The 20,681-nt window shown below is 45.2% G+C and overlaps 1 protein-coding gene across 3 annotated transcripts; it reads right to left on the bottom strand.

The window, feature by feature from the left end:
- Positions 1–138: 138 nt before the first annotated feature.
- Positions 139–17,277, bottom strand: thrap3a (thyroid hormone receptor associated protein 3a). 3 transcript variants are annotated; one of them, XM_084471431.1, is made up of 11 exons: positions 17,122–17,277; positions 12,479–12,653; positions 7,691–8,629; positions 6,577–7,188; positions 6,186–6,370; positions 5,728–5,836; positions 5,399–5,483; positions 4,561–4,745; positions 4,265–4,451; positions 3,905–4,042; positions 139–1,764 (listed from the first exon to the last, which is right to left on the bottom strand). In XM_084471431.1, the coding sequence occupies exons 2-11, from the start codon at positions 12,628–12,630 to the stop codon at positions 1,564–1,566; spliced, it is 2,793 nt and encodes a 930-aa protein (XP_084327557.1). In that variant the 5' UTR covers positions 12,631–12,653; positions 17,122–17,277; the 3' UTR covers positions 139–1,563. The 3 variants fall into 3 exon arrangements, with proteins under 3 accessions (XP_084327557.1, XP_084327558.1, XP_084327559.1); XM_084471432.1 differs by having other exon boundaries at positions 6,186–6,358; XM_084471433.1 differs by lacking the exons at positions 12,479–12,653; positions 17,122–17,277 and adding an exon at positions 10,107–10,205.
- Between the last annotated feature and the right edge of the window lie 3,404 nt (positions 17,278–20,681).

The following is a 20,681-nucleotide window of genomic DNA, read 5'->3' as shown; positions in this document are numbered from 1 at the left end:
AGGAATATAATAATAATAATGATAATGTCCACAACATAAAATAAAGTCAGCAAATGTCAAATTTATTTCAGTATCTTTTCAAATGTACAATCTCTAGGAAATCTTTCAGTGATGAAAACTATTAAAAAAAGAGCCATTTCACTTTAGCAGGTGATTTTAAGAGAAAATATGCGCAATTCAAAATCGACACACCCATACTGTACAATTAACAACACCAACACACACACACACACACACACACACACACACACACACACACACACACACACACACACACACACACACACACACACACACAGATCAAGGCACACCAGGTATATAGTGCATCATATGCATTACTATTTACAGACAAAAACGTTCTCATGAGAGGACACACATATACAAACTTTTAAAATGATAAGCCTTTCCCACTTCCCAAGAAATACATAAAATATCACATTAAATCTTATTTAGTAGCCAACAAGAGGCTGTCGTTTCATATTAACATCTAGACAGCCAAATGTTTCGTCAACTGAAGAAAAACCTTAATTAGCAGTCAATTAAAAGTCACGTCATAAGTAGTTGTTTCCTAGCGCGTTGTTGTTTGGTCCCGTGGTGAGAAGGGCGGAGCGTAATACATCACTGATGTATTGTAATATTTTATTCTTTGCTTGCTTCGAAGATAGTTATGACAAACACACATTTTAACTGCTACTCTGACGTTGTAAACGGCAACACATGTAATCTCCCTGCATACATAGTGGGATACACCTCAAAATGAATCTGAATTTGTTAATGATTGGTTACCTAGCACGTAGATGCACTTTCATTCACAACAGTCTTTATTGCTATTTATAATTTCATATCAAGCTCCTTTAGAAAATCCACAACAGATTGTCTGGTTACGTGGGTGATCTGAGACAGGTGAGAAGCAGCATTCTATTTATAATCATTTAAAATATAAAAACACCAACACCAACACAAACCCACCACCACAAGATGGTCAGGTTTTCCCGCTGTATATAATCCAAGTTACCTCCCTACCAACAAACATGAACTTACTGCTAACAGTACTTCCTGCAGAACAAAGTCAATCCCTGACGTTACGCCCTGAAATAAACTGTAATATCTCAAAAATATTTTCCTCTCTTGAAATGTTGCCATTGAGAGAAGGTGCTAAACGCCTAAAGGCCCCGATGTACTTAAAATAAATCCCAAATTGGCATGTTTGCATTAGCTGTCAAACTGCAGTTGAACACTGCCATTGTAACAGTACATATAGTCACTTTGATGTGTTGGTTGTACATTTAATGCCTGGAGTCACATCGAGACAACACCTGATCATTCACGTGGTATTTTTGACCAATTGCAGGCAGCGGTGTACTGGGGGGCCTGTGGGAAACGTTTGACCAGATCCCCTGGACACTCTACACACACTGTGGCGATGGAAGCCCTATGCAGCGCTTCGAATTGGTCACAACCCTGCCATTTAGTCTGTGTCTGACACCAATTTCAACTTTTGTTTTAAGTACACCGGACATTAAGGCTTTGTGTTTGCATGGTTAAGCGTAGCTTAAGCGTTAGTTAAGTGTTGCCGGTGTGCTCGCGTCCGGCCTCCGCGACCTCATTGACCTTCTGCTTCCCGTTGAGCTGGAAGTGGTTGCCGCCCTGGACCGCTCTGCGGATGATGAAGCGCGGCCGTCCGTGGGCGAAGCCACCGCCCCCGCGCCCTCGGACGTCCGACGAACATCCCTCTCGCTCTTGCTCGCCCTCTCGGTCATCGTGCTGCGAGCCCAAGTAGGAACAGGTCTGGTGTTAGTACAGCAGGAACTGTAATATGTAAGGGATAATGCCTGACGAGGTGTCCATAATCAGGAATTAATGGACGACGCGGAAGCCTCCCCGAAGTCCATTAATTCCTGATTATGGACACCTTGAAGTGCATTATCCCGCTTATACCATGGTCCCTTGCCAAAGAAAAGAAATTAAGACCATTCATTTATATTTTCATGCGTTTTACAATCAAAATATAAAGTTTTTCACAAGCCATAATTTAGTTTCCCTGGTAACGCCTGAGGGTTTGGCTAATACCTGGAACAATCATTACCCTCCCGTAAGGTTCTTATGCAATGGAAACGTTGTTCACTCCTCCAGTAAATAGGACGGACCTTAGATACGACTTGGCAACGGGAGATATTCTAGTCCGCTCAGCTTTGAGCCAGAGAGCTAATGTTATGCTAGCAAGATTCAAAGTCAATAACACTGCGTACGGTTGACAAACAGTAAATATAATTTAACAGTATGTTTAACAACAAGACTAGCTAGCTAACCAGCCATGTCATTGTCCCCATATCAATATCAAAATTTTCACGAACAAATGATCGGCTGTGTGTAACGTTACTGTCGGCCACAGCATGAAGCAGCGAGTTGAACAGCGAATAGGATGTGAGATGATGACTTATGTGATACAATGTATCAGTAGGTTTAGAGGGGAAGTGTACTTCTTGCAGCTTGTGTGTTACAGTCGCCATCCTGTGATGTTCAGGGGATATGAAAAGGCAATTTGACTGGAACTACTTAGTAGGTGTCCATATATCAGGGATTAATGGACACCCTGCAGTTAATCAGAATCGAGTATTCCCCCAGACCATGGTATAAAGGTCTTTATTTGATATGCTGTACTATAGTACTATACATGACTATTGTACTATACTGTGTATATATAATGTATTGTGGTACAGGTCTGTACCACACCGCAGTGTTGTAGTCGAGTCATTATGCCTCGAGTCCAAGTCCGGTTCGAGTCTCCAGTGTTCAAGTCCAAGTCATTAAAAAAAAATCCAAGTCAATTCCGAGTCGAGTCCACTGCTCATACGAGTCAAGTCCGAGTCGAGTCCCTATTGATCAAGTCGAGTCCAAGTCCAGCACTAAAGTAAACATGTTGTTAGTAACAACATATATGCTTACTTTAGCGCTGGATGGTTTTCCACCAGCAGATGTAGCGAATGGAACACTTGTAGCGATTGTATCAAAGGTAGCAAATCTGTGTGAAGTTGGCCCCCCCTTATCCCCCTAATTATTGGAAAATAGGTTAATATGTGATTGCGCCCTTACTCCATGTACTGTGGTAGTAGGCTACCAGTATTATCCTGTTGACAATGTGTTACATTATTATTTAGTTATACGGTAACATGATGATGTCACTATGCTCTACCAGACTAGTGTGTCTAGTCAGGCTGAGCGTTGTCGTTGAATGACGGCAGGCCAGTTGTATATTCTGTATGCTCTTCTGAACATTGAATAAATATGCCGTAAGGCTAAAGTGAATACTATTCGTCTACTTATACTCCACCACGCCAGCGACGAGGAGTCACCACTCCATCTAAGCTTTACAGCTGGCAAAAATGTTTGTGCTCAAACCGTTCTGGAGATAGATTTAAAAAATAAACCCTCTGCTCCGACATCCCATTGTTTCAACCATATAGGCTTTTGTGGATCACCTACCATAATCTAAGATCTGAATCATCAAGCCGGGGCTAAGATTCAGATCTTAGCTCCGCAGCGTGAGCTCCGCAGCCGGGGCTCTGCTGCTGGGGCTCCGCAGCCGGGTGCTTAGGGACCGCTTCACTAGCCAACCATCATAGCAGTTAAAAGTTGCTATGATCATCTTAATTTGCGAGTTTGAATGCACGAGTCAGAGTCCAAGTTTCGAGTCATTCAGTGCTCAAGTCCAAGTCAAGTCACGAGTCTCTTATTTAGCTCATGAGTCGGACTCAGTCGGAGTACTACAACACTGCCACACTGTAATACACTGTAATATACTGTACTGTACTGTAGTACTTGACAGCGAAATGTGTACTATACTGCACTAAAGAACCGCTAGTGTAGTGTAATGTCTATTACTTTTGTGCATACTTTTTCCTACCAAGAAGTATTTCTTGCTCTTAGGAGTAAACTCGGGATCCCAGTCTTCATTCTGAGTTGCCGTGGTTGAGGGCTGGGTATGGATGCCGTTTCCTTGGTGATTACCCCCGTTCCAGCCCCGCCCTCGAACAGTGAACTGCTGCAATTAAAAGAAAAGAAGAAGAAATGCTGACATCTTGAGAGGACCAACTGAACAAACATGAAGACCACCTGTGACATCTCTTTTTAAATGACCGTTAAGCAAATAATTAAGTTCGAAAACCATTGGTTCAACACCACGTTATCTGTCCATAGCCGTAGGAAAATTGAAGATTCTCCTTTCAAAAACAAATAGTTAAAAGAAATCATATTCTCAACTTACAAATCCTCCTCTTGGTCCCCCTCCCTCGCCGGGTCGAGGGAGGTCTCTCTGGGCCAGGTGGGTCTTGCTGAAGTCCTGGTCTCCAGACCGGCTCTGGGAGGAAGGATGGACCTTGTGCTGGGATACAGTCGAGGAGGAAGAGGAAGAAGAGGAGGAACTGGAGCGAGAACGTTTCTTCTTCCTTTTCCTTGAAGGAGCAGAGACAGAGATGCTCTTTAACAGGCAGGAGGAACAAGGGGAGGAGTGACGTTGTGAACATCATGTTTCAAAATGTTTTAGAAATCGGTGGAACATACTTGGATTTCTTGTGACGTTTGGAAGATTTTTCTGAACTTTTCCCTTTGCTTGGAACTGGTGGACCCCCTAAACCCTTCTCCTTGTCCTGATCACAATCCTGCTCTCCAACGGAGATCTTTTTACGGCGCTCAATGTCCAAGCGAAGGTCGGACGAGTCACCCTTCATCGCTTTCTCTCCCCCGTCCTGAGCAAAACGAGACAGAAGAAGGTGCTGTGGACTTCCGGTTTGCAGAGAGGTGCACTCCAAAATACGTTTAACGATGGACGGGGATGTTTGGAGATGTTTAGGAGGTAGTTAAGACTCGGCGTGTGAAGTTGGAAGAATCTCCCCACGGCGCTAGACAACAAGCATGGACAAAGATGCTAGTTTGAGTTAATTTATTTCAACGCAATCGTTGGTTTTAACGTCGGCTTGGGTCAGTGTTTTGTTACCATGCGCAATGATATCTGAAAAGACAGTTAAATGGGAGAAGAGCCGCGATTCATTTGGGGCTGCGGTTGATAAATTCTGTTCCTTATCTGGAGAAGAATAATACTTACTATGAACCTTCAGAGTCCTTCGAACAGCTTGGGCACAGGAGCAACTCTCGCTTCCATTATTGATCAAATTATGTGATTGATTAGCCTTGTAGTGCCCAGGTAGCCACACTTATGAAGAACGTATGTGGAGGGGGTGCACAACTCACAACATATTCAATGAGTTTGACTCCCTTAGACTCTGTGCCTTTGATGGCAGTCTAGTCAGCGGTCTACAGACATCTGGCTGGCTCAGCCCATGGTTCTGGGTGCTCTGTTTTCTCCCCCTTTTATGCTTCATATTGCAAAATATTTGGTCACCTTGTAACTGCCCTCCTCCGAGCTTTTCATGGCCTCAAAGAGATGAGAGTGTTTCTTAAAGGCACTCGGGGAAACATCTATTCTCCTGAATGGGGGAAAGGGGAAGTTTATTATTAATCAAGTCAGTTTAATCAGAAGACGCAATCTTAGATAAAAAAACGAAAAAACAAATGATTGAATGAACAAATGCATAGCTGAATCACCTGACCTCCACCAACCACACCCCATCGACACACAAAGCCAAGTAGCTCTTTTTTTTAATCAGGTGAGCAGGCAACACGGCCATCTGACCTTTGACCTGGTAACCAGCCGAGGTGAGGTCCAGCTACCTGTGTATTTCGGGACTCTTCCTCCTCCTCTCCTCTTGCTGGGCGGCGTTTCGCTGGTATGTTGCAAAGCGCTCACTAAGACTTCCTCCTGACGATGGGAAGTACTGGGCTGCACGGGAGGTCAGGAGTCAGTTTAGTATTAGCTACTTAGCTTCACACGTTACTACTGGAGATGTGCAGTCATGGGTATGCGTAGCGGTGCAGGTGTGGGGAAACAGTGAAGCATAATTTTGAAGCAAAGGCCTTTGAGAGAGTCAAGATCTTGAGAGAAGCTAATGTCAAGGCCTTGAGCCTCTCTCAAGGCCTGTATCTGTATGACCCATCCAGAACATGTTGCATGAACAGCAGTGATCAACTAGTGAGAAGAAAAGAGAGGGAAGAGGAGAGATCATGAAGAAAGCGTAGGGAGAGAGAGCGAGGAGAGTGGGGAGAGGGGAGAGTGGGGAGTCAGCGCTCACCGTTGACGTGATGTACGATGGTGAGGATGTGTTGGGTGAAGAGCTCTGAGGGGCTTCTCTGGACCTTGCTGGTGTCCACGTGTTGGAAGATGGAGCGGAACTCCTGCTCCTTCCTGCAGGACTGGACCAGGTCCTGGGATAACTGGCGCTCCCCCGCCAACACATCCGACGAGCTAGGAGCACACCTATTCATATTAATGCAGGGACAGCTCAAACCCTGGATTGTGCTCAAAACAAAACCACCTCCAGAGGGTGGGGGGGGGGGTATGCTGTGTCAATCTAGATGGACTAGCGAGAGGTTCTGGTCTAGACGGAATCGCTCATGAGTCACATGCTAGGCTCATACATCATGGAAGGGGGCAGTCTTATGCAAATAGCTCTCGATGCTCACCTGGTCATCCGATCCCTCAGGAAGTCCATCACCGCGCTACACTTGGCCTCCCTGGAGCCAGAGGGAGAAGATGCTGCTCCTTCTCCTCTGAGCATCTCCCTGAGGGAGGCGCTCTGGGCGGGGGGAGAGGGGTTACGCATCTCCATCCTCAGGAACCTCCCGGGGTCTTTCTCCGGGGAGAACCCCGCGGGTTTGGCCCCTGTGGCGTCTGGGTTCTGGGTGCAGTACACCTGTATGAGGTCGGGATGGTTTGGGGCCATGAGCGGCCGGCAGCCAGAACTCTCCCACTGACTGAGGCGCTCCGCAAACACGGCGAGGGCCGAGGTCTTAACCTTTGTCTTAGAGGGCTCTTCCCCTTTCTGGGGCTTGGCACGGGCCCCGCCTTCCTCTGCCTTCTCCTCATCATCCTCATGATTGTCTCCGCCAGACTGAAAGGGAGAGGCTTTTAAGAAGCTTCTCAGAGACATGTCAGCGCCCTCTCTGCGTGGCATTGGGTTTGAGACACAGCCGCTCATCTTCCCGTTAGCCCCGCCCTCCAGAGCGACCTGACCACTTGCTTCGGACCCCTTTTCCCGACCCTGGCCGGACCCGTTACTCTGGTCCTCCAGGAACCTGAAAGTACCAAATAATCAAACTTTATGAGTCCAGGTGTACATTAAACACAAAGCCATATTATTATACCATATGTATGAAGAGGCTTTCCATTGCTTATTATTATTATAACAATAAACAAAGGATAATATATTATAAATGTCACTTAAGTATCTGAGCGACCGACTAAATAATATCTGGCACGGCATGTGTTGCCAGGCGGTCACGCAAATGGGCCAATCTAGTATTTATTGGTCTTTTTCTTCCTCTCATTTGAGTCTGTTATGACGACCACCACATGTTCCCAGAGGGCGAAGCGGGAAGGAAAATACAGAACCAACGTGTGGTTTGAGAATGAAACGTGAGCTAGACTTCTGAGCAGCAAATGAAAGAAAAACAAAAAACACATGAAAACAATTACAGACCAAATCAGGCTTAATTCCTATATGTTGAAACTTTATCCTCAAAAAAACTTTTCAGTATGAGTTTATTGATTCAGGATTTAAATAGATGAAAGTCTTACTTTCTAAAGGCAGCGGGGATGGTGGAACTACCTCCATCCAGGTTGTTCTTTTTAGAGAAGATTCCAAAACCAGAAATCACAGCTTTGGGGCTTTTTTGAGTTGGGCTTTTGTTTTCTACTCCCTGCCAGGAGGGGGCGCCACTGTTAACCCCACCAGCTGTGATTTTGTGGGCAGGGCTGGACTGGTCAGCAGACGTCAGAGTCATCTGACCGTCATCAGCAGAACATTCTGGTGGATTAGACTTCTTCAGACCAGCGCTACAGACCCTCAAACTCCGCCACTTCCCTCCATCAGAGCCATCTTTAGTAACTCCTCCTCCCACCTCCTCCTCCTCCTCCTCCTCTTCCTCCTCTCCTGCCTCCTTGGAGGGCAGCTGCTCCTCCTTGCCGTTGCTTGAGAGGGTCTGATTGGCCAGCTCAGAGGTGGCACTCTGCTTAGGGGAGCAGGAGGAGTGAGAGGAGGAGGAGCGAGCTGAGCGTCTGGACTTGGGGGAGGAGGAGGAGTGGTCTGAGCGGGGGATGGGCCTCGGGGGGGTCACGCCCGGGCGTTTCCTGGGGCTGGCAGAGCGCCCCCTGGGATAATGCTGCTGCTGCTGTTGCTGCTGATGCTGCTGCTGCTGCTGCTGCTGCTGCCACTGAGGATGCGGGTACTGCTGCCTCTGCGGGGGACATTGTCTGAAGTTCCTCCAGTTGTTGCGGAAGTTATGATGGTTGTAGCCCCAACCGCCACCTCCTCCTCCACCCCCCCGCTGGAAACGCCCCCGGGGGAAAAAGCCCCGTCCTCGCCCCCTGAAGTGGAAGGGCCTCTGGAAGCCACGGTGTTGGTACCCCCGGGCCTCGCGGGGCCCCGGGCCCCTTGCCTGGTGGTCCTTGGCGTACTTCCGCTCACGGGGCTTGGAGGAGGGGGATCGGGACCTGGAGCGAGAACGGGATCTGGAGCTGAGGAGAGAGGAAGAAGGAAGACTTCGGAAAAATGCCCAATGCATCCTGACCGGGTTGTCTGGGCAGTTGACTCTGACCTTTGGGTTGAGATCCCACCTGTGGTCATCTGATATGCATAGGGGTCCTGCCAGGATAACTAATATCAGATATCAGATATAGCTTATAAATCAACCAGGACCATCCTGGCTGATTTAAATGGTATATCTGAAAATAGCTTAGAAAAATTCAGAAGGGCGCTATTGCAGGCACGATTGTTGACGGGGGTGGGGTTGGCTCGTTTGGGGGGGCCACAGGGGGGGCCAGACTCAGAGTTACGGGGGCACTGGCCCCCCTGGCCCCCCCCTAGAACCGCCACTGGATACAGGGGCAGGCTTGAGGAACCACTGGAACCATTACACTGTAATTGTGATGCTTCAGCAGTATGAAGTGAGTTGTCTTCACTTCACACATGATAAAAGACAGCAACTGCATGATGAAATACAGATAATAAAATGTGTACAAAAGAGAACTAAAAACTATTAAGTTTATTTTTGGTTTAACCATTAAAGATTCCTAATTTCTTATCAGTGATTGGAGTAATGATATGAAACACAAGAAATCAATGGACCTCTGGTCAACAAAGGAAAATCAAAAACAAGACCCCTTCAATGTCCAGCTCGACAATAACAAAAGACAGTGAACTTTTCTCGAGTGGTAATAAGATTAGGTTAATACGGTTCAGAAAGCAGAAGGCCTAATTTCCTAATTAACGTCACTTGTTGCATGTGCTACTAAAGAGTGTCATCTGCTGGCTAATCGGTGAGTTGCACAAAAACAGAATTAAAACGACAGACGAGTAATGTTGCGCTAGGTGCAAAGACTTGCACAGTGACGTCCTGAGAAAATGATCGTCAAATTGTTTGCCAAGCAGAAACGATAAAAACGAATAGTCCTAACAATCTTGTGCTAAAGATGAACCAATCATGTCAGTCCCGACCACATGAGGTCACTGGCGCGTCGCTGGACAGTGTTTCAAAGCTCACTCAGTTTAAATCCATTCCATCTCTTTGGTCTTTACATGAGGCAGGGTCGCCGGGTTCCCCACAGCATTTTTAGCAAGTTCTATTTAAAGTTTTTATTCGACCATCAAAAACAAGCGGTGCATTATGTAGGTCTACCACTTGGAACTCGCTGCTCTTACACAACATGCTTCATGCAACTTCCATAATGACCAATACTTTCCGTTTCCATTTACACTGATTTAATTTAAGACTACTGATTTCCAACGTAAAACAATTTGCATTAATAAAATGCAATTAAAAATTAACTGCATCCAGTCTTAGTTTAAGATAAATATCTCAATAGCCTACTATTTGATGACAAGAGGAACATAGGCTATGTAATTCGGAACACTGTCTGAAATGAAAAATATCCACTTTGTAAAATAATAGAAGCTTTGCCACGTAAATAAAACGGAAATGCGTCGATAACTCACCGGGTGCGTTTTTTCATCGGAATAAAGAAGGTTTAAAGACGTCAGAGCATCGAAACGCACGGCGGAGTGAGTTTCGAGAGCGAGTCTGCTGAGGACCAGTAGCCCGTCCTGTGGTCACATGGGCCGGGAGGGGAAAGCTCAGCCCTCCGCTCCAACAACGCCAAGGTGCCGGTGCCAATTACACACACAGCCAAGACTGAAAGCTCGAACGAGACATATAGAGGTATTATAGTGTTGGACGGTAAGAGCTAAGAAGAACTTAATAAGAACTAAAGCTAGAAATATCCAGAAAGATGGAAAAAGCGTTCAACAAACAAAAGACTGCTAATTTAACTTTGGCAGTCTCCCAATATAGCAGCCTACTCAGGCTGTTACCACTAATGGTTTACACACGGATCTGTATTTAGATCTGCTGTAACTTGGTCCTATCATATTGTTGGGCTATAAATCGAGTAATAGAGTAAAGTATATTCCATAAACATAATTAGTTTGTGATAATATATTGTATGAATTACTTAATAAATTACTATGTCAAATTATTTCGACATAGTGAGAGTTTGTGATACTGAGGTGAGAGCAAAATATTTAAAGATTTTAAAGTGTTATTAGAACAAGTTATTAGAATATCCTTGAGAATGTTTGTTTAATAGGGTGTGTTTTTATGTGGTGTGTGGGTAGTTGTGGATGTGGGAGTGTGTCAGTGTGTGTTTGTGCATGTGATTAGGGGTGGCATTAGTACAGGAGGTAGAGTGGGTTGTCTGGTAACCGCAAGGTTGGTGGTTCGATCCCCGGCTCCTCCTAGCTGAGTGTCGTGGTGTCCCTGAGCATGACGCCTCACACTAATTGCTCCTGACGAGCTGGCTGTCGCCCTGCGTGGTAGACTCCGCCGTCGGTGTGTGAATGTGTGCATGAATGGGTGAATGTCAGTCAACACTGTAAAGAGCTTTGGATAAAAGAGCTATATAAATGAGGAGCATTTAAATGAGGACCATGATTAAACCACAATGCACCAGTAGTGCTGTATTAATGGTAAACCAGCAGTGCAGTTGAGACAGTGAAACCAGTTCTCTGGGAGTCTAAGTGATCACAGCCAGTGGAAGATATCCACGCCAATGAATTTCCATTCGGTCTCCAAAGAAAACCAACAGATTATCTTAAAATGATATTTCCGTGAGTCAGCAAGTTCTTAGCCCTGTATAGAACATAAGGCAGTGAGAAACATTAAACTAAAGAAAATAAGTGAATCTAGGTACAAAGACCAGATGAGCTCTATCTCCTGTCTTGAGTTCTGCTGCACAACACAGAGACACACTCACGCATGGTCAGAGACACACAATTATGAGAGAGAACAACACACCGCAAAACACAACACAATAGAGCACAACGTGACACAATCGGATCAAAGAGCTGCCAACTCTCACAGTTTCACCGTGTGACACACGTTTTTGCCTGTCTACACACGCACACACGCCACACATCCAATTTCTCACGGCAAAAAAAAACAAAACACGTGTCCATCCTTCCCCTCCTCCCGCCCCCCGTCAACAATCCCGATCGCCCGCAATCCAACACTCCCCACCCCCGTCAACAATCCCAATCGCCCACGGACCCTGCTATAAAGGTATGCATTACAAGATTCTATAGAATCTCACTCCGGCCAAAACCCAAAAGTTGGCAGCTCTGTAACACAACAACAGATCACACAACTAATCATGACTCTGCAAAAAGAAAACTGCAAAGCCTGAGATTACAAATTGTTGTACAACCTTGGGATCCTTCGATCCTCATGCCCGTACCCTAGCCTAGTCCTAACTAGACCTTTGTACTCATTTCATTCATACCGATGGTCTAGAACTGCTAGAGACAAACGATTTCTCACTTGAAGGCGGGTGCTGTTGAAGTTTAAAACCTATTGGCTCTGCCCAGTGCCACTCCGTATCTGCCTTAACCAATCGCTAACATTTGGTCATGACGTATTTCATGCTTAGCAAACTCCTTCACCACTAATGGAGCCAGCTGGAAAATTCAACTTTTCCCGAATCCCGTGGAAAGAAGCGCCACAACATCTTAACCACCAACAAAAAAAAAATCTTGCTTTAATTTATCTATATTCGGCAGAGTTTCCACAACAGACCGAATAGCTTTCTCCATTGTGTTCCTGTTGCTTCCTGGTATTCGTTTGACTACAACTGAAACGCGCACGACCTGTACATCACTGTTCTCAGGCCGCGCCTCCTGTTCGCTGATTGGAGGGACAAACTTGAGGGAAAATAAATCGTTCGATCATACAGCACTCCCAGACCTAGTACTGAAGTGAAATGAAAATTGAGCGGAAGGACGGAGGCGGGCGGAACCAGGCTACCCGTACCCACCTGTAGCGATGCTTCCTTCCCCGAGACCTCGAGGGGCTCCTGGACTGCGAGGTAGAACGAGATCTGGAACGAGATCTGGAACGGGATCTCTGGCTTGATCCAGATCGAGATCTGGAGCAAGACTTGGAGGCGGATCTGGTGGTTTTGGACATCACTGCAGAGGGGCCTCGTCAAGCTGAAAGACAAGCAGGAGAGTTGTACTACACCACGAAGGATCCGGCACATTGATAAAAGTAATAGAAGTAATCAATGTAGTGGTAGCAGCAGTTAGCCTGGAAATCCAGACCCACATCTAGAAAGATGTAGGGTCTGGCAACGAAATGGCCCAACTCGAGGGGCGGCATCAAGCATACATTTGAAAATATCACTGCACGCACAGTGGAGCTAACCAATAGATAAGCCTCTTGCCGTATCAGGTCGGCTAAACAGCAACGCTTTTGGCCTGCCTATATCAGATATATCAGGCCATGGGAATCGGGGAGTGAGTATATTGCTCGTTCCCAGAGTGACTCGCTGAGCAAATTCAAATTGTTCTCTCACGAGAACTCCTGGATTTCCAGGGTAAGTAGCAGTAGTAGTAGCAGTAGAAGCAGTAGCATCCGTTGCAGTAGCACCAGGACCAGAGGAAGCTGTCCCAGTTCTTCAGGGGCATTCTGACACCTACCTGAGCTACTTCTTCCTGTATCTACTATGTAGCTATATACATCTGGATCTACCTGTATCCGAAACGAATTGTATCTGAAACCAACTACCTGTATCTACTACATAGCTGTATACATCTGGATCTACCTATATCCAAAACTAATTGTATCTGAAACCAACTACCTGTATCTACTTGCATCTATGTACTGTATGTGTATATGTCTGTATCTACCTTTAACTATGTTTAACCCTCCGAAAGTAACCACCCGCAACAAACTACCTGTTTCTTTCTTTATCTACCTGTAACTATCAGTAACTTCTTCAATCTATCTGTGTATGTCTGTAACCACCTGTATCTGCCACCTGTAACCGTTTGTATTTACCTGAAAGTACCTTTATTTACCTGTATTATCCTGTGTCAACTACATTTGACTAACTGTATCTACTGTTCTCCCCTGTTTACCTGCAGGCTTATCTAACTGTAAATACTATAGCCTGTTTATCTACAAATCTGCTCAGTTACATGTAGGGCAGAATAGTCTTGCTCAGGTCAACTTTAATTGAACCATATACAGTTCATGGCTTAGGGGATTTGGACAACATCCCCTAACCCTGAGACCACAAAGAACGGGCAAAACGCCAGAACCCGGACGGGAGAAGAAGATATCTTGAGCCAGACATTTTCCCAGTGCAGTTGAACATGTTGTACACATGATTATTACACATGATTATTAAAATATTCACATTTCTAGGTGTTAACGTGATTTGAGCGATCCAGTACTGACATACTGGCCTCAACTTCATGAATATCTAACTGTAAACGGTAATAGGTCTTCCGGTTACCAGACCTGCTCACACCTGTCTTCTCCATGAATACATGTGAACAATGTGGATGTGAATAACACAATATCTCCAAAGATTTCTTCACCACATTTCAGATATTAAGCCGAGAGGATGAAATTTGATTCTTCTCTCTTGATTTTGAGATGGGAAATACGTAGTTACAGCAGACAGTACAGAACAGTAATATAATTTGAAATAAAAGCAATATACTAAAAAGAGGAGGACTAGGAGAAAACTTTATCAATCCCAGACAGGAATTTTGGGTGTCCTATTCGTCACATCTTCTGCCACTATTCTGTTCTCTACTATTCCACCCAGACTAGACCGGACACATTTATTTTACCGATATCTGCAGCAAGTTAAAAAATTACAACTGATCATCACGGCGTCTATAGTTCCTCTGGTGAGTGGAACCAACATCAGAGGACAGTGTAGAGAGCACATGGTGGTCCCACTGTGTATTCAGGCTACTATTTTGGAGCGTATTTAAATGAATCTGTCCTTCCCCTCCTCCACCTCCACCTCCTCATTCCAGCTGGCTTGTTGTTTTTGGCTCCAGAATAATAATTTCCTGAGGACTTCTTCTACATTGAAACAGATTTTCTGCTTACAGAGAGGTTTTGTGAAGCACGGGGCAAAGTAAATAAAAGTTCCCTTGCCACACAGTCGGACATTATATAAGCAATTTTGTTAGGAAGACTATTGTATTGCTCTCATCTGCCATTTGTTAAGGTGGTCCATACAAACTTTAAAATGCCAAATGGACATTAGAAGAGAATGAAAATTACATCTTTAGACAGTTTTATGGCTCTTAAAGGCAGCTTTAGGTGAAACAAAGTTTAACTACACTGAGACAAAACATTTGAGTATGTGGAGAGAATAGACATCGGGGGGAAATAACATTGAGTCATGCACCCTATAGTACAAAACAATATATAAAGTAATGCTAACTGAACACCAGAGATTGGTTCAGATGCATTGAGCTGGTAACCAAGTTAGCCTAGAGAAATTGTAACCTTGCAAGCTGGTAGCTAACTAGCTAGTGGCAGCTGCTATCAGGCCCCCCGACCCTAATCACTGTGATGGAGTCTAAAAAAAACAAGGCCGCCTTATTCTGTAATCATGCTCTACTTGGGTTACACAAACACACACACACACACACACACACACACACGCACACACATGTTCACGCACATGTGCCACAATCAGATATGCACAAACATATGCTTCACCTCCCCATGCATCGATCCCAGACACACACACACAGACACATAAAAATACTCCCCCTCCCTCTAACACACACACACACACACACACACACATACAGTGATGGAGCTTAAGAAACAGCTGCTCTCTGCCTCCTGTTTGTTTGACGCCATCCAATGTCGCTGATGTCATAGACTCCATTAGCTATCAAGCTAACATCCCCGGCACATAGCATTTGGCTAACTTGACTAGCATCCCACTAACCCTCATTACTATTAGTGTAATTACTCTTACATCCCATCATCAGTACCAGCATCCAGCTAACTCCCATCACCATCCCATCAATCATCTCCACTAGCATCTCGCTAACGCTCACCCAATCATCTCCACTACCATCTCGCTTACACAACAATCAATTACCTTCACAAGCATCTCACTAACATCAACTCCACTAGCTTTTAGACTAGCATTCCACAGAGACAGCTGGAATCCCACTTGCTTTCTTCATGTCACATTGAGTACATGTACAAACTAATGTACACACACACACAAACTTCCCCTTCGCTCTCCCACACTGCTACACCAACTGTCATTATTGGCTGGCAGCCCTCTGCAGCGTCTGTTAGCACCGCTATCCCTAAAGAGACTTCACACAACTATGCTAAAACAACTGGGCCAGTAACCTGGCTAGTTACCAGGCTGGTAGGTAACCAGGCTAGAGTTAGAACAACCAGGTTAGTAACGAAGCATATACCAGGCTAGTAGCCAGGCTAATAACCAGGCTAGTAACCAGGCTTGTTAGAACAACTTGGCTAGAAGACAGGCTTATAACCAGGCTAGTTACAGGCAGAGTGACCATACTAGTGTTAGAACAACCGGGCTAGTAGGGATGGGAATCGGCAGGGCCCTCATGATTCTATATTATAACGATTTGTGGATGCCGATACAATATGTACTGGGATTCTGTAAATATGGGGATAAGATATTATGATATTTAGTACAATTCGATCTTCTGTGTGGTTTGAATTATGCTGATATTTGCCAATTTTATTGTTGATCCTGATTTCATTGTACCATACATAGGCCCACATCTCTGTCATCATCATCATATGTAATTTGGCTGTTCTTCTATTCTTATTTCATGATACATTTTACAGTAATAGAGCCAAAGGTCATGGCAAATAAGCGTTTGACTGCATAGCGTTATAATAATATATTAAATATAATGTATGACAAATGTCCCTTGTCACTAGTTGGTCAACTACTAGTCTTGTCTGTTTGAAGCAGGTGATGAGTAGGGGAGGGGATGACAAACGGCTGTCATCTCCTCTCTTCATCTCTTAGTTTGACATCACCTCATCTAAAGGTCCTCTCTATTTTGGTCTCCTATGGTGAGCACTCAGGGTGCGTGGTGTTTGTTACACGTTGTTTTAACCTGAGCGAGTCTGTCCCTGGAAATCTTGTAAGCCAAGTTATAATAAGGTTACATTTGAATCTTAGTCATAATAAGAATAATGAGAATATTCATAATGAGAATCTTATTCATAATGAGAATAATGAGAAAAACGTTTCTGAAAACACAGACTCACACACGCAAACACACACTCAGACACACACACACGCGCGCGCGCGCGCGCGCACAAGCACGCACACGAACACACACACACGCACATATACACAAAAACGCACACCTACATCAAAAGTGAAAAAAAGTGTCTGACTCCTGACGCTCCCTGGTTCTGCCTCACGTCCGTGTTTGCTCAGGTGTTTGTTCAGTGGGAGAGATCCTGGTGAGAGGAGAGCCTTTACACATGCCTTAAACTGTTGGTGACGCATCGCTACTTCATTCAACCACGCAGAGACGCGTTCATTCGAGGTGTGCGCACATCAGACTTCACAATGTCTAAACATTTAACCTATAACTTATGTTACACGTATGTTAGACTACGTACCTTTGCCAGTAAGCTTAAAGATCAAAAGTTGAGCTTCTTGCCAGAGAGAGAGGGACTCTGACGTCCAAATCGAGTCACACGAAAACAATGTCACCGGGATGTATTTTTGCGCATAAATAGGTCTGCCTGGCAAAGTATTTGCCAGCGTCCAAATCACGGAGTCTTCAATCCTTATTACCAGTGTGTTGTTGGGTGGAGGGTAAATTCATCGGTCTGCCTCCGGTGCGACAAGACGAGTTTGGTTAACAATCCCATCGGATGGAGAGCCCATGGCTGCGCGCACCAGATGCGTAAACTGGGCGAGTGGGTGTGACTGTGCAGACACGCGCAGGCGCTCTATTAACACCGCCCTCCAAACCGACCATTATTTAACTTCGTCTCAAAGTTATTGAATAAAAAAGAAAAGGAAAGAGAGAACGAACGAAAGACTGCAAGAAAGAGAATAAGACAGAACAAATATAATTGAACGTATAAGTTATGTAAAATTCTTCCAACGCCAGATGTTTCTGCAGCTCCATTAAAGGAGGTGTAGAGGTGCATCCCTCTCATCTCAGATGTCCTTACTCCTCCATCTCTCTGGTCCTGCTCCAGATCCACTCTGATCCGGTTCCAGGTCATCTCCTGGCTGGTTCGTTCCAGGCCTTTCCTAGCCCTGGCACAGTTGTCCTTGGCAGAGATATGTGGAGGAATTTTATATTTCTCCAGAAATCACCCTCTAGTTTAGTTTTCCAGATGTGCAAGTCTGAAACAGACCACGACAACATGCAACATGTTGTGACATGTGTTGCAATAGTTATTGTGTTACTTAATGCACACATATATATATATAAATCATATTTATATACGTAAAGATACATTAAAACGTGTTTGAATTTAAGCAAATGAAATATCGAAAAAGCTTCGATTTAGTTTTCACTTAATCAATGGATGCACATAAATAGACTGAGTCTTGTCTGACGGAGCTAAACGGAAAGAGTGTTCACTGGCACACCGTTGAAGATTAGTTTTGTATTACAATGCTGCCATGTATGGTATAAATTTCATCAAATTGTAAATCACTCATCGCTCCTATCAATATCAGTGTAAGATGGTGTTTACGAGCATTGTATTCTGGGACGCAACGTTAGTTCATTTCGACATGCAGCATCCAACTTTAACAACATCCAACCTGTCCAACTTGTAAAATGTGGGTTTGGCAGCGGGTCCAGTGGAGATGTCCTAGATATGAATTCTCCTCACCCTTCCCTTATTTATAAATGTCGAGTCACCCGACTCCATGGGGGGTCCGAAGGATCTTTTATTGCGGTCAGGACTGCTGTGAACCAGATCGGAGTGTATAGCAGGCAGCTGCCTGGGATCCACGGGGGGTCGCGACCCCTTATCTAGAACCCATTAGCAACTCCAAGTTCAACTCCATCGAAAACCAGTTGTCATGGAGACCCACAGCATCTCTGTTTTGAAAACAGGCCGTTGCATGATGGGAGTTGTATTAAAATGAAGAAGCCAAGATCGAAGTGTCAGGCATCCAGCAAATTTTTTTAAATATTTATTTTAGAATATTCCACAGATTCACTGAATAATTCATGCTAATAGTGACGAGACATGTTTTTCTGTTTTATATTGATATTTCTCTTATTGTGTAAAACAGCATTACTTCTAACATGTCTTGTATAAGAACAGCACTACTGCTTACATGTCTTGTATACCAATATCACTACTGCTTACATGTCTTGTATACCAACATCACTACTGCTAACATGTCTTGTATAAGAACAGCACTACTGCTAACATGTCTAAAGAACGGGCAAGACAGAGAGCTGACAGGGCCCCCCCCCTGTGTGCCAACAGAACCGAAATAGCATGGCTCGATCGTAAAACAGGAACGCTCTCACACACCAGGGGCGACAGAGAGGTCAGACCCCTCAACGTTATCGTTGAGAGCGCTTCAGTATTTCAGATGAAGGAGAGGGAGGGGTTTCCATCAGTAGGTCTAGTTAGAGGGGGAGGCCCCTGGACTAACATACATGTGCTTACAAGTACACACCAGATGATACAATAACCTGATTTACTATTGAGTCATTGATCACACGCTTAAATCCAAAGCTACTTATAGTGTATTCAGATACATGTCATTAGGAGCAGGTTGTGGTTAGGGGACATCTTGCTCAAGGATGCCTATGCTGTGGACGTTTGGCACCCAGACCTCTCTATCCTGACCCCGCCGACCTGAACACGCAATTAAAGACAGACAGAAAACCCAATAATCGGTGTGTTGAGTGAAATTCACTCCCAAAAACAATTCAATTCAATTCAATCATATCAAACGGTATCTATAATGCTATGGTAGGAAGCTGGTCTAGTTGGTATAAAGACCAGGTGGGCTGAGCAGAATAGGGACACGGGAATTACAAGTCAAGCGGTAAACAGCCGGTCCACCACGTGGGATTCGTTTGCTGTTGTTTAGGTCTGAACGCTGCAGGGTACATCTGCTAACGTCTTTCAAAGGGTCTCTTGGGAAGACGGCGATGAATAATAAGAAACGTTCACTCAGCAGGAAGCGGGGGTGGGGGGGTTGGAGCGGCAATGGGACACCAGCTTGTTTAAGACCCTCCGCTCCGTCTCTGAATCCTCTGATGTGACATGTGATCAGGTGCGTGTGCACCGGTGCTTGTCAGGGAGAGATGGCGATGATCGACTGGTGATGGATGGGCCCTGGCATTTCGGTGACCACGGCAACGGCTGTGTTAGAGGGTGTTTTTCTGAGGTGAGGGTAGGAGACAGATGTGTGGCTTGCGATGCTTGTACGTGACACGCGTGGTTTCCCTGTGAATCCTGCTGACGAAACACAGAGCAGCACAACCCTGTGTGGCCCGGAGGGAAGACTGAGAAATTGGTTCAACTGAACAGTCTGTGGGCTTCTGTCTACGCACACACATACAAACACACACACCTGGTCTAGCGACAAAGATGACTAGCATGGTATGGATGCTAATATATTGTTCCTCAGTTGCAGTATGACAGACTGTGTGAGTGCATTAGTGCACCTGTATGTGTGTTTGCTTGACATGCCTGTGTGTGTTTGGGTGCGTGTGTTTCTCGTGTCTGTGTACGTGTTATTTTGGCTTGTGGAAGACTCAAGGGGAACACAGCAGAGGAGAAAATAACTTTCCTGAGTGCCCAGCTGCACCTCCGGGCCCCCAAGGCCCCCAGGATTTCCCCTGAAGAGCAGAGCCATTCTGGGACCGCAGCTGAGAGCCTCTCAGCATCCACACAACCCTTCCAGTGGAAATACCTTGGCTAGGTCTAGCGTCTAATGGGTTATGGGTGGCTACATTTTCATAAGGAACAAACTCCGGTCTCAAGTACACAGAATCCAACCCAGAGTTTGGAGTGAACCATCTGGAGTCGGTCGCGGGCACGGTCCGGAGGGAGTTGTAAAGAGGTTAAATCTGCTGATTCAGGGGAGGAGGGAAACCAAAACAGAAGGTTTAACTCTGCAGTCTGCTACACACTACTGTGAGGGAGTCAGGGATATGCAGGTACGGAACAGAACAAGCCCC

The sequence above is a fragment of the Micromesistius poutassou genome (assembly GCF_964030765.1).
Source record: "Micromesistius poutassou genome assembly, chromosome: 8".
In the NCBI taxonomy this organism is placed as follows: Eukaryota; Metazoa; Chordata; class Actinopteri; order Gadiformes; family Gadidae; genus Micromesistius; species Micromesistius poutassou.
The sequence above is the reverse complement of the archived record's forward strand: the minus strand, read 5'-3'. Positions and strand labels throughout refer to the sequence as shown.

What these genes read in the sequence shown, in the direction of transcription:
- thrap3a (XM_084471431.1), bottom strand. Translation starts at nt 12,630, where the DNA reads ATGTCCAAAACCACCAGATCCGCCTCCAAGTCTTGCTCCAGATCTCGA. An exon ending in AAGAGTCCCGAAATACACAG is followed by an intron (nt 5,484 to 5,727) that starts GTAGCTGGACCT and finishes TCCCCCATTCAG; the next exon opens with GAGAATAGATGTTTCCCCGA. An exon ending in AGAGCAAGAAATACTTCTTG is followed by an intron (nt 1,765 to 3,904) that starts GTAGGAAAAAGT and finishes TTGGGCTCGCAG; the next exon opens with CACGATGACCGAGAGGGCGA.